Source organism: Drosophila miranda (assembly GCF_003369915.1).
Source record: "Drosophila miranda strain MSH22 chromosome Y unlocalized genomic scaffold, D.miranda_PacBio2.1 Contig_Y2_pilon, whole genome shotgun sequence".
In the NCBI taxonomy this organism is placed as follows: domain Eukaryota; kingdom Metazoa; phylum Arthropoda; class Insecta; order Diptera; family Drosophilidae; genus Drosophila; species Drosophila miranda.
In genome coordinates this window covers 27,528,841-27,542,144 of record NW_022881614.1, presented here as the reverse complement: position 1 = coordinate 27,542,144, position 13,304 = coordinate 27,528,841, and the positions used below count along the sequence as shown (strand labels likewise).

The 13,304-nt window shown below is 45.2% G+C and overlaps 3 protein-coding genes across 4 annotated transcripts; 1 reads left to right on the top strand and 2 right to left on the bottom strand.

Annotated features, from left to right (window-relative positions):
* Nucleotides 1–2,416: 2,416 nt before the first annotated feature.
* LOC108158529 (WD repeat and HMG-box DNA-binding protein 1) lies at nt 2,417–4,772 on the bottom strand. The gene is given in 3 exon segments (XM_033397124.1): nt 2,417–4,077; nt 4,080–4,159; nt 4,162–4,772. Coding segments are annotated over 3 exon segments (2,232 nt in total). The 5' UTR covers nt 4,688–4,772; the 3' UTR covers nt 2,417–2,451.
* Nucleotides 4,773–4,813: 41 nt separating this feature from the next.
* LOC117192442 (arginine-hydroxylase NDUFAF5, mitochondrial-like) lies at nt 4,814–6,197 on the top strand. Its single transcript, XM_033397122.1, has 3 exons — nt 4,814–5,042; nt 5,097–5,352; nt 5,414–6,197. The coding sequence occupies exons 1-3, from the start codon at nt 4,903–4,905 to the stop codon at nt 6,014–6,016; spliced, it is 999 nt and encodes a 332-aa protein (XP_033253013.1). The 5' UTR covers nt 4,814–4,902; the 3' UTR covers nt 6,017–6,197.
* On the bottom strand, nt 6,036–12,751 carry LOC117192440 (USP6 N-terminal-like protein). Of its 2 annotated transcripts, XM_033397121.1 has the most exons (6): nt 12,075–12,726; nt 11,322–12,003; nt 10,875–11,260; nt 10,743–10,807; nt 7,159–7,264; nt 6,036–7,081 (listed from the first exon to the last, which is right to left on the bottom strand). In XM_033397121.1, exons 1-6 carry the CDS (start codon nt 12,224–12,226, stop codon nt 7,015–7,017), a joined length of 1,458 nt encoding a protein of 485 aa, XP_033253012.1. In that variant the 5' UTR covers nt 12,227–12,726; the 3' UTR covers nt 6,036–7,014. The 2 variants fall into 2 exon arrangements, with proteins under 2 accessions (XP_033253012.1, XP_033253011.1); XM_033397120.1 differs by lacking the exons at nt 6,036–7,081; nt 7,159–7,264 and adding an exon at nt 9,106–9,790 and having other exon boundaries at nt 12,075–12,751.
* Nucleotides 12,752–13,304: the final 553 nt, after the last annotated feature.

Below are 13,304 nucleotides of genomic sequence, written 5' to 3'. Positions count from 1 at the left end.
AAAGCGGATACGAGGTACGCACGTACTTTAAGAGAATTTAATTCCATATTTGTAAACACTCAAGACTGTGATAGTGTTAACACATGTAACAAAATCCATGTATTAGATAAATTTTTAACTTAGCGCAAAGAAGAATACTCGAATGAAGAAATAAAAACTATATTATATGAGATTCTGAACAAGTACAGAAAGGACGACTGGAACATTCTATCAACAGATGCATCAGTTAGAGAAAGTAAATGTGGCATAGGAATAGTAGAATGGCCTAGTGGAAATATCCACAAGTACAAAATAGAAAACAGATTATCCTCAGTAGGTGCCGAACTCGTAGGCCTTAAAAAGGCCTTCGAACTATGTCTTAAATATAATTACAAAAAGGCTGTGATTTTAAGTGATGGATTAGGAGCTATTAATTTAATTAAAAATAAGAATACAGACTCGTACCTAGTGAATGATATTTACAACGTAATTAACCAATCAGACATTCAGAAACTTGACATTCTATGGGTCCCTGGTCACAAGGGTGTGGCCATCAACGAAAAGACTGACATAGCAGCAAAGGCTGCTACAAGTGAGGGGTTTACAATAAATATAAAATACAGCTACAAGGAGGCTCAAAGAGAAATTAGGAACTTTTTAGTACACAAATGGAATGAGGACTACAGGACGAAGTGTAGGACGAAGGGATCCAGCCTCACAGACATATTTCCAGACATACCCAGTAAACCCTGGTATTTTTCTCTTAAATGGAATGCTAAAAGCATCAAGACCATTAACAGACTTATAACGGGACACACATACGACAAAGTCTTCCTACACAGAATCAAAGCAATTGACTCAAATATCTGCGAAACGTGCAATGTAACTGAATATGCCGAACACCTGATCTTCGATTGCCAAAGATTTGCCGGGCTCAGAAGGAAATTCAAAATCTTTAAATATTATAACAATTCTAATATTTCTCAGAGAGCTGGCAATCTTCATCAAAACTGCTGACTTAAACTTTTGACCCCTTTTTATACCCTATACTCAAAATGAGTATTGGGGTATATTAGATTTGTGGTAAAAGTGGATGTGTGTAACGTCCAGAAGGAATCGTTTCCGACCCCATAAAGTATATATATTCTTGATCAGCATCAATAGCCGAGTCGATTGAGCCATGTCTGTCTGTCCGTCTGTCCGTCCGTCCGTCCGTCCGTCTGTCCGTCCCCTTCAGCGCCTAGTGCTCACAGACTATAAGAGCTAGAGCAACGATGTTTTGGACCCAGACTTCTGTGATATGTCACTGCTACAAAAATATTTCAAAACTTCGCCCCGCCCACTTCCGCCCCCACAAAGGACGAAAATCTGTGGCATCCACAATTTTAAAGGTATGAGAAAACCAAAAACGTAGAATTGTAGAGAATGACCATATCTTTAAGACTGCGGAATCTGAATTGGATCGTATTATTATTATAGCCAGCATCAAGAAAACAATTTCATTTTTTCTCGCCCTGTCTCTCTCTAACACACACGTAGCATAGGCGGCTTTGCTTAGAGTAAAACATTAGCGCCTAGATCTCAGAGACTACAAAAGCTTGAGCAACCAAATTTGGTATCCACACTCCTAATATATCGGACCGAGACGAGTTTGTTTCAAAATTTCGCCACACCCCCTTCCGCCCCGCAAAGGACGAAAATCTGGGGATATTCAAAAATCTCAGAGACTATTAAGGCTAGAGTAACCAAATTTGGTATCCGCACTCCTGTTAGATCTTACTATAAAACGTGTATCTCAAAATTTCACCCCACCCCCTTCCGCCCCCGCAAAGGACGAAAATCTGGGGATATTCAAAAATCTCAGAGACTATTAAGGCTAGAGTAACCAAATTTGGTATCCGCACTTCTGTTAGATCTTACTATAAAAATGTGTATCTCAAAATTTCGCCCCACCCCCTTCCGCCCACACAAAGGACGAAAATCTGTTGCATCCACAATATTGTACATTCGAGAAAACTAAAAACGCAGAATCATAGATAATGACCATATCTATCAGATTGCTGAATCTGGATCAGATCAGATCATTTTTATGGCCAATAAGAACAAATCAATTTGCAGTGCCTCAATTTGCGTCACGCTCAGACTGATTTTGTGTCTCTCTCGCACGCACTCTTTGTCGTGTCGTTCAATATTAGCGGCGTCTGCCGGAGGAGAGCCATACTGACTAAGTATCGGGTATAACTGTAGAGTTGCGGTGTCCGCAGCAACTCACAACGTTCCCCCTCGTTTTATATACCGACCTGTCAAACTCGCCAAACTACATCACCAGTATCTGATCAATGTGGCTACAGTGCTACGATCAAAATTCCGATCATCCTTGAGATGATTTAAAAACAAAAAAAACAAAAAAAAAATTGTATTAAATGATTTATTTATTTTATAGGTACTTAAATGAAAGGCCTAATTATATGTTTATTTTTTAGCGAGCTTTAGCTTCTCGGACCCAAATATAACCCTTGTGTCGACCAGCTTGCGTTTCATGGCAAAGGGATTGACAGAGTTTAGAGGAGTACGCTGTTCCGTGGATTTACCAGTCGCTACCTCAGACTCGGCGTCAGCGAAAATGTTCTCCTGTGTATCCAGCGGGCTGGTTGACTCGGGTGTTGAGGGTCGAGTAGCTGCCTTGAACATATTTGGCGAATTAGTGAAACGTTTCAGGGCCCCGCGCTTCGAGGAGCTCAACTCCATGGGCTTGGGCTTAGGTCCCTGACCCTGAGATCCCGCCGTGGGTGTCATGGGTAGGACAATGGTGGCTGCTATCCCGCTCGCGCCTAGCAGCGTCTGCTGCTTGCGCGCCTCCTGGATAGCCTCCAACTGGGGCAATAATTCCCACAGGCGATCAGAGAGATGAATCCGTCCCCGCTTGGTGGCATATTTGACAGCCAGCTGTAGGAGCTCAGTGCAGGCAATCGACTCGATTAGCTCGCGGGCCCGTGTCTCGCATTCGCTGCTGCAGGCCAGCGCAAAAAGCTTGATGGCGGTCTCCTTCTGCATCTTCTCGGCGCCCTCCGCCTGCATCAGACTGGATCGCAGCAGGGCATCCTCCAGTTCCGACTTTTCCACTTCGATATCGCATAGTGGGATTTGCATGCGCAGTTCCTGCAGCATGGGGCGGGGATTGGTCATCGGATAGGATGTGTCGCGGCAGAGGACTGCCTGTACGATTTGCCGACGCTCGGAGACGGCAACCACAAAGTAATTGTTCGATACGCTGGAGCTCTGCTTCATGGTGTCACAAATGCGGAACCAGACATTGCTGCTCTTCCTGTACAGCTGCAGCAGACTTATGTGGTCTGCCATGATAGGCGACCCGGTTTCACTGAATCCGAGCCAGTCTATCTGTCTGCCAGGAGTGAGTGGCACAGGCAGATGTTCGAGGCGAAGGCTAAGTCCATTGATAGTCACTAGCATGGCCGAAAGATGCTGCTGGGTCTGGCTAGGAGCAGAGCTTTGGTAGACCAACATCAGGCTGTGCTCGTGTCCGGCTAAAGCCACCACGGTGCCTGGTATGCTCAACACCTCGCGCTGGGTACCCATAACGCTGAAGATGCGAAGGAAACTGGAACTGGTGGCAACTGCGACCAGGTGGCTGGTAGCCACCAGCGCATCCACGGACTCGCAGTCCGGGAAGCTGAGAGACCACTCTTTGTTTCCCGCGGCGGCCGAAGCAATCACCACCAGCTTGCTGGACTCGTTGGAGGCCAAAGCCAGGACCCCGCTGCTCAGGCTGGGCAGATTGTGCTGGTTATAATTGCTTATGTGCAGCGAATGGTGAATGCTCGCATCATGGAATTCCACATCTATGGAACTCTCGCCAGACGGCTCCACGTGGCCTGTGACTATGCCGACATCGTTCCAAGCCATGTATCGGTGCTCGAGATCGCAAGGCGTGGAGCTGGGCTGGAAGGCAGACTGCTGCTTGAAAAGTTTGATTTGAGGTGCAGCTGGCGTAGGCTCCACTCTGCTGCTGCTGGCCCGGGAGAGCTCGTCATCAATGGGATCCGCATAGTTCATGACGTCGCGCTTCAACTGCTCTAGACTAACGCTGCATAGGCCAAAAGTTCCCCGCTCTGGGGTTCAAAGGTGGGCGTGCCGTATTGAGTCGCACTCTCGAAACTCGTGGAAGTCCAGTAATGTTCTTCAGCTCTGTTGCCGTCTCAAAGTTCCACACCTTCAGTTGACTGTCGCCGCTGACCGAGGCCAGTAATTTCCTCTCAATAAACATGTCCAGAGCGAGTATAGGTCCTGTATGACCCTCTAGGACAATTACATTGACCGCATTCTCGCCGCGTAGCACCTTAATTGTTGCATCCTCGCTGCCTGCTGCCGTGTACTCGCCATACACTTTAAGACACGTTGCTGGGGCGGTGAACCGCATCAGGATTCCATCGCTGTCCATTTCGGGAAACGTGTAGGCATGGATGGAGTTGCGGTCGGTGGAGGCCTGGGGGCGGCTGCCCGAGTGAGCGATGCACATGACAAACTCCCCCAGGCAGGTGGAGCGCGGGTCATAGTCGCTGAAGCACGTCCAGTGGCGAATATCACCATCGGTGCCGCACGTAATGATAAACTCGCCCTTCGGCGTGTACAGGAGCCCAGTGTATCCATTGGTGTGCGCATAGCGTAGGGCACTTCGCGAGAAGCTCATTTTGTTCAATGTTCAATGAAAATAAAATAAACACAGACTCGCGCTGAACTACGGCTTTTGGCGCCAAAATGTATTACTGACAGACAGTGTTGGGCAGCGACAGCTGATTCAGACGCTGATTCAAACAGCTGATTCTGTTTTGGTTTGTTTCTCTGCCGGTGTACTGGATTTGTTACCGCATACCATACATTTAATTTAATTTTACTAAACGGACTATGTTAAAGAACTTAACAAAGTTATCAACCTTAAAGGTCACCTGTGATCTGCGGGCCCTCTCCTCACTCACAGAGCCCACGCATCAAAACATCTTTGACCGCAACGCCAAGCGGCTACAAAAGGAACGCGCCGCCCTGAGGTAAGTTTTTCTCGGGGTTTAAAGAGGCTTTCTAAGAACTGTTTGCGTCCACAGTGAGGATGTAGGCCTTTATGACTATCTGAAGGAGGAGGTGGGCTTTCGACTGGCGGATCGTGTGTTTGACATTAAACGCGAGTTCAAGGCGGCCGCCGACATCGGATGCAGTCGAGGCTACCTCTCCAAGCACATTCTGGCAGAGAGCGTGGAGCGTCTGACGCTCACAGACACTAGTGCCACGATGCTTGAGCAGGCGCAGGGCACGCCAGGCCTCAAAATACACAAAATAGTCAGAGATGAGGAGGACTTGGATGTGGGTAAAAAATAATTTGAATTTCTTTTCAACGATCACGTCCAACTTTTTCTATTCACAGTTTGAGGAGATCTCTCTGGATCTGCTCATCTCCAGCCTTAGTCTGCATTGGGTAAATGACCTGCCGGGTTGCTTTGCCCAGATTAAGCGCAGCTTAAAACCAGACGGCGTCTTCATAGCCTCCATGTTTGGCGGGGATACGTTGTATGAGTTGCGCTCCTCGCTGCAGTTGGCCGAGCTGGAGCGCAAGGGTGGCATCTCACCGCACATCTCGCCGTTTACCCAAATACGCGACATCGGATCTCTCCTAAACCGCGCCGGCTTCACCATGCTGACCATAGACACCGACGAATTAGTAATTGGCTATCCCAGCATGTTTGAGCTGATGTGGGATCTCAAGGGAATGGCGGAGAACAACGCGGCCTTCAATAGGCCCGCACACCTTAGTCGTGAGACAATGCTGGCGGCCAGTGCCATCTACCAGGAGCTCTATGCCAAACCCAACGAAAGTGGCGTGCCGGCCACCTTTCAAATCATTTACTTTGTGGGCTGGAAGCCGGGACCCAACCAGCCGCAGCCATTGGCACGCGGCACAGGCGAGGTGTCGCTCAAGGATCTGAGAAAGATTATCGAAAAGGGCGGCAAGCTGGACCCACAGACGTGAAAATGGGGGGACGCGCAAGTTCAGTTAAGTTTTATTTTAAAACGCTCTTGAACATAATCTATTACTTAAATAAACATGATTCCCTTGTTGGGAAACTTAATTTAATGATTCATGGTCTGATCCGTGTAAATTCTCATCCCGGAAATAATTATAAAGAATGCACTATCATTTCGTTCGTCAATTTGTTGCGGTTTTGTATAACTACATATGTATATTATATCTATCATAATGATTCGATTCTTCGATTAATATTTGGTTGTATTTGGCTCCGGGTCCGGCTCCGGCACCGGCAGCTTTACACTCGCTTACATTTCTTGGACGTAACTTTTTAACGTTGCTTTGTATTTTCATCGGTACGTATATACAAGTACAATTTATAATATATGTTTATTTGTAGTTCAATATGCAATCTAATAGACTTCTAACCGGTTTGTATGTGTATTAGATACGATTTGCTCTTGCTTAAATATTGTTCCTTTAGCATTTTGCATTTAATTCTCAATTGCTTAATCAATTTTCAAAACAGAAGTTACCATTCTGCAATGTTCATTTAGCTCCGTTGTACCCCAAATTCAATCAACTGAGTCCGCCAAAAGCTTCTTTACAAGCACCATTTCCTTGTTCTCCAACTTAAACGACTTATGTACAGATGGTGTGATTGATGATTATCATAAATTAGTTCGCTACTCTTGGAAGTGGTGTGTTTGCCAGCTATGCTGCTGCTGCTGCTGCTGTTCTAGTTGCTGTGGTAAGAATAGAAGACTCAAGGCAAGGCACAGGCAGCAGACGAAAACGAGCAGGCCCTAGGTTATTCCAGTTTGTTGGTTCGTTGTCGTCTGCTGCTTTGCCAATCATCCAAGAGCTAGCGGCGATCGGGGCGGAACCGGCGGCGGTGTTGGGGTTGCTCGTGGAGAAGACGTGGCGGTGCTCCCTAATGCTGTTGTGGCATGATTTACTGCAGCTGCCAGCGTCGAGCTAGACGCCGGCGGCAGCTGACGTCAGGTGCCCAAAAGCATCTCTCGCTGTGGCGTACTCTGAAGCATATTGGCGGTTTTCAGGTGAATACTGTAAAGAGCCATGATCGTCAGCCCGGTTAGTTGGGGGTCTACAAAATTCCAGGTTACTTGTTACTTTTTACTCACTTGTTGTCCTCCAGCGACATGGTATCCGACGAGCCGTGCGAGGCTACTGAAGTACCTGCAAGCGATCTTCGTATTGAGTGCGAGTCCTCGGGAACAGTAAGCGTAACTAATAAAATGGCATTTAGTTTATTTGTTTTTGAATTATCGAACAGAACACGTCAACGTCAGACCAATTCCAGTTCGGTGTGTGGCCAATGCGTTGGAAAGAAGTTTGGTTTTTGAAATTTTCATTTAGTTTTCGTTGAGATTGGGAGGTGGTTGATTGGAGTGTAAATGTGAAGTGGTTTTTGTTAGCGGTGTTAGTGTTGTAGTGGTTGTACGAGGTGTATGTGAGGTGGTGCAAAGCGAGCCGGATTCATACTGATATCTGAATCTCAAACATTTCTTTGCATTTCAAATATTGGATCGGTAATACATATGCATGTAGTGCTATTTATGTATATTCGGGTGGGTATATATATATTCATTAATCATGCTGGCAAGTGAGTTCATTTTCGGTACAAAATTATATTTATTTGTGTGGTACGGTACGGAACTTTTGCTATATTGTTCTCGTATGTAGTGTGTACAATCATATTGGTATAATTATTGGCTAATCAAATTACAACTACCATTTCAATTTGGCTTTAAGGTAAACTAAATTTGAGTTTCTTTCTGATTACATATGTAACATGAGTAAATGCAAGGGAAAGAAGCCTAACAAATTATGTGGAAATAGGTGCAAAGTAGTTTAGAAATGTCGTTAGGCGGATATCAATAAATATTAATCGTTGTACGTAGTTTCAAACGGAATCGTTGGAATCTTAGGAGTTATCAGTTTTGGAATACAAACGTAAGTAGTTAGAGGAGGCAACATAAAAGTAGAAAAAACGAGGGGGAACGTTGTGAGTTGCTGCGGACACCGCAACTCTACGGTTATACCCGATACTAAGTCAGTATGGCTCTCCTCCGGCAGACGCCGCTAATATTAAACGACACGACAAAGAGTGCGTGCGAGAGAGACAGAAAATCAGTCTGAGCGTGACGTCGGGCGCTGCGTAGCCACTGCAAATTGATTTGTTCCTATTGGCTATAAAAATCTGATCCAGATTCAGCAATCTGATAGATATGGTCATTATCTATGATTCTGCGTTTTTAGTTTTCTCGAATGTGCAATATTGTGGATGCAACAGATTTTCGTCCTTTGTGTGGGCGGAAGGGGGTGGGGCGAAATTTTGAGATACACGTTTTATAGTAAGATCTAACAGGAGTGCGGATACCAAATTTGGTTACTCTAGCCTTAATAGTCTCGGAGATTTTTGAATATCCCCAGATTTTCGTCCTTTGCGGGGGCGGAAGGGGGTGTGGCGAAATTTTGAAACATACTCGTCTCGGTCCGATATATTAGGAGTGTGGATAACAAATTTGGTTGCTCTAGCTTTTGTAGTCTCTGAGATCTTGGCGCTAATGTTTTACTCTAAGCAAAGCCGCCTATGCTACGTGTGTGTTAGAGAGAGACAGGGCGAGAAAAAATGAAATTGTTTCAATTCAGATTCCGCAGTCTTAAAGATATGGTCATTCTCTACAATTCTACGTTTTTGGTTTTCTCATATCTTTAAAATTGTGGATGCCACAGATGTTCGTTCTTTGTGGGGGCGGAAGTGGGCGGGGCGAAGTTTTGAAATATTTTTGTAGCAGTGACATATCACAGAAGTCTGGATCCAAAACATCGTTGCTCTAGCTCTTATAGTCTTTGAGCACTAGGCGCTGAAGGGGACGGACAGACGGACGGACGGACAGACAGACAGGGCTCAATCGACTCGGCTATTGATGCTGATCAAGAATATATATACTTTATGGGGTCGGAAACTATTCCTTCTGGACGTTACACACATCCACTTTTACCACAAATCTAATATACCCCAATACTCATTTTGAGTATCGGGTATAACTAGATACAAACATTGAGTAATGCTAGAAAATGATGAATAGTTCAGTTTTCCCGATGCAACGCGTTGAAAATACAAAAATTAAAGCTAAGTACGTGGAAATTTTCATTGTGAGCAATGGGAATTGGAATTGAAGTTGGCAAATGCGTTTTACAAACCATAAAGGAAGACATTAACTACATAAAGAAAGATTAAATATTAGAAATCAACTAAAAACTAAAGTCGCGTGTTCTCCACGCTCAGCGCATCATCGTTATCGTCAGCTTCAGCATCATTGGCATCGTCAATGGCACTAGCAACATCACGCTGCTGCTGATCTATGTGCCTGCCTCCATTCTGCACGATATAAATACCCTGATTCGGCTCCCGGTGGCCAGCTGCTGATGTTGGCTTCACGTGCATGTGCAACTGCTGTCTCTGGAGCGCCTCCAGTGCCTGATCCAGATCGAGGCGTTTGCGACTGTCGCTATCGCTGCTGAAGCTGTGCCGCATGTGCTGCAGCCCATTGGGAAGGGAATTCTGCGGCGGCTGAGAGTTGAGATAGGTGAGATTATGGATACTCTGGCTGCGACTAGGGTCGTGGTCGTGGGCATTCTCAATTGTGGTCACCACGTATCCGTTGCTGTACAGCGAGTAGCTGCTATTTGCCGGCGAGGTGGCTAAGCTAGTGATACTCTGATAGGTTTTCATTGAGTATGCATCACCTAGGAACAAAATTACAGAAGCGATTGCGGGTTTAGTTCATATCTGGATTTACTTTCAGATTTGGGCGGCTCCATCATACCGGGCGAGGTCGGGGGCGGACGCAAACCCAAACGCAGACGCAGAAGCGAAGCGGTGGCATGTGATCGATGTAGACATACATATGTACACGTAGCGGACAATGGGTTAGACATGGGTTACAAAATGGATCATCCGATTATGTGACATGAACTTTAGGGGGCGTACTTAATAAGCGTGAACTGGATTGATTGTTTGGTTACGGCTGGACAGGGACTGGGGCAGCCCTTAGATGGTAATATTTATACAGCATAGATACAGTTAGAATTAGTGCCCGTTAGATCCGTTACAGCTAAGGGGTCCTTGAAGTCCTCGGTATTCCATACAAAACCACTAACATGAACTAACTTCCATTAAATTTACTTCCAACGATCATCCTATTTCTATTGATCGAAGAACTGTCCTCTCCGCTCACCCACCGTTCAAAATTTTAATTAAAATGTAAACTTATAGGGAGTTGTCTCCCCTACAATCCAGGATCTGAATATAAGTATAATCAAAATAAAATCTATACATCGCTATGAACAAATACAAAGAAATACATATACCATATCATAATTAAACTAAAAATGACGCTGTTTCGGGGGGACATCAATATACAGATACATAAACATTTACATGTACATAATAGTAGTGCAACACCAACTCAAATTCGATTCGGGGAAACTGCTTATATTTCTTTCTGTTTTGTAAATAATGAATACATGTCTTAAACGTGATAAGCAACTGTGCACCACCAATATACAAAATGAAACTTGAATACAAATTACTGAGTTACTTGGGTTTGTTAGTGGATTGTGGGGAAGCAAGCGTTAGTATTAGTTAGAGTATGTACAAAAGTGTGGTGGGGAATTTGTCAAACCACGCGACACTCACCCGTAGCGCACTCCGAAGTTTCATAGGACACCGTCGATTGCACATCAATTGCATTCTGCTCTTGTCTGGAAATATAATACGAGTACTGAGACCTGAGACATTGTTTATCTTTTTGAAATATGCATTTACAACCTTGATATCACATCTGTTATGACTTGCTTCTCCGTGTCTGTGTAATCGTTGCGTCTGCGACCGATTTTCTTTTCCATATCCGCATCGACGAAGTCTCCCAAGGTCCGTGTGGGGAACTCATTCGATTTCGCTGGTGGAGGCACATCAAGCTTCAAGTCTTTCAGCTTCTTCATCACACGTTCGAGGGCATGTATGGCGTCGTCGTCGGAGTAGCCAAAGTTCTTGTGGAGCTTTGCTTGCAGATACTCTATGATGGCATCCATGTCCTTCATGCGGAGCAGTTCATCCTTGTGAAGATATAGAATGGTGATGGCCATAGCCAGAATGACGCGATCACCATCCAACAGAAATATGTCCCAGACGCGTAGACTCAGACTGAAGGGGACCTGCAACAGAATCAAGCAGGCATTCATTTAATTTCAACTGAAGTTAAACGATAGTGCTTACCCGCTCTACGAAGACCACGAAGAACCACTTGATGGCATACAGCAGGGCGTCAACATTGTGTTTGGTGAAATGCTTATGTAGCTTGCGCATGATCTTGGACAAAATGCGATCATGGTGGTCAATGAAGCGCGTCAGCTTGGGGAATCCCTCAATGAAAAGTCCGTGCATGGCGTATTTTTGGTCGGTGATCAGGGTATTAAGGGCCCAGAAAGCCTCCTCCTCCTGCATAAATAGGAGCAGCACGCCAGCCACGCAAGCCATTCCCTGGCAGTAGCCTAGCTCTGAGTTGTAGATACTGTAAGCATTGAGCACATTGAACAGCGAGCACTGCTTGATGCTGTAGCGCTCCCGATAGGCAAGATTGTCTCTGAACTGGCGATTCACATCGGCGTCGATCTGGCGCGTCTCCGTGGAGTACTTCTTTGCCAGCAGGAGCATACGGGGATAAACGCCGGCATTGTTGGCTATCGACTGGTCGACATTGAGCAGCTTCTTCCAGGCTGGCCAACGAACGGCCTTGGGGATACCCTTGTACACACGTGTGTGAAGCTTGTCCTGAGGGGGCGGCCACTTGGCCAGCATCTTCATCCACTTTTTATCACGCTCGAGCTCAATCTTGGTTAGCTGCATTTCCTGAGAATCGCGCGTGGTGGGCAGGCGAGAGTCGTGCATAAAGCCATATCTGCAATGAAAGAGATATGATATCAGCGGACAGTAGATTAAGTGACAGTGATTAAAGAGTCAAGAACTCACTTATCAGTTATGTGATAGATTTCGAATGTGGGATTCTCCCAGGGATCCACAATGTTGGTGGGATCGAGGCCCAGCTCGTAGCGCTTGACAATCTCCTCGCGCTCATCCTCGGCACGCCTAACCAAGGCCTCCCGCTGATCACCATCCGTCATCGTGGGCAGGCAGAGAGGAGAAGGTGGGTGAGGCGGTGGCGCTGGCTCTGGCGGAGGCGGTGGCGCAGGAGGAGGCCACAATTACAGAACTACGAGACTCTCTTCTCTCAGTTGAATTGGGTGAGTATGGGGAGTGGCTTAGCGATAGCGCGAAACTTTGATAAAAGGCAATAAAAACACTCATCTACTCGTGCATATAATGTATGCACACACGACACACCAATTCACGCGGACACATGCAAACTCTCGCGAAGTTAATGTACAATCTATACATATGTGCACAAACATACACATAAATGTAGTGGAATCGATTTCGCTGAACGATTTTTGTTCAGCTGCTTGCCACAAAGCGTGGCCAAAAATGACGTGATATTCAAAATGTTTAAGACATCGCAGCATCCAAACCCGAAACACACTGCAAATTAAAAAAACGACACCACTGACCCCCGAGATGAAGAGATGGAAAGAGAGAGTGGATATCTTCTGTCCGTGACATCATTGACAGAACAGAGGATGCTTATTAGGAATATATAGTTATAAATTCCTTGCTGGTGAGTGCTCTCTCGTACACTTACTGTTTTCGCTGAGTTTTGATTTTGTTGTATTTTTGTCAACACAGACACGCACACAAGCACACACTACTGATGCCAACCAGAAAGTTTTGTTCTTTGGCTTTCACTCCCGAGATTCTGCCCAGTTTTAAGTGTGTACTGGGTGAAAGAATTGAGGGGATTTACCATTTAATTTTGTGCTTAAACTTTTTACAAAAAACACCATTCAAGTGTTTGTTAAACAAATTCTTCACTACTTTGGCTGCATTTGCGATTATTCGATAGTTACACTCAGCGATGGCACATCCCGGTACCAATAAACTCACGGCTACCACAACAATTTCTGTCCCGGTCTAATATTATATATCGTTATGGGCCAGATGTTTATAATAGCTTAACTTATATTTTTAGTTTTAGCTCAATTATAATTTATGTAAATAATTTCATGTTACTTATTTGGTATTAGTGGTACTGGTATATTTTTATATGGTGTATTTCTGAATATCGCATAAAACATCGATGACATC

What these genes read in the sequence shown, in the direction of transcription:
- LOC117192442 (XM_033397122.1), top strand. Translation starts at nt 4,903, where the DNA reads ATGTTAAAGAACTTAACAAAGTTATCAACCTTAAAGGTCACCTGTGAT. An exon ending in AAGGAACGCGCCGCCCTGAG is followed by an intron (nt 5,043 to 5,096) that starts GTAAGTTTTTCT and finishes TTGCGTCCACAG; the next exon opens with TGAGGATGTAGGCCTTTATG. An exon ending in GAGATGAGGAGGACTTGGAT is followed by an intron (nt 5,353 to 5,413) that starts GTGGGTAAAAAA and finishes TTCTATTCACAG; the next exon opens with TTTGAGGAGATCTCTCTGGA.
- LOC117192440 (XM_033397120.1), bottom strand. Translation starts at nt 12,226, where the DNA reads ATGACGGATGGTGATCAGCGGGAGGCCTTGGTTAGGCGTGCCGAGGAT. An exon ending in ATCTATCACATAACTGATAA is followed by an intron (nt 12,004 to 12,074) that starts GTGAGTTCTTGA and finishes CTTTCATTGCAG; the next exon opens with ATATGGCTTTATGCACGACT. An exon ending in TCGTGGTCTTCGTAGAGCGG is followed by an intron (nt 11,261 to 11,321) that starts GTAAGCACTATC and finishes ATTCTGTTGCAG; the next exon opens with GTCCCCTTCAGTCTGAGTCT.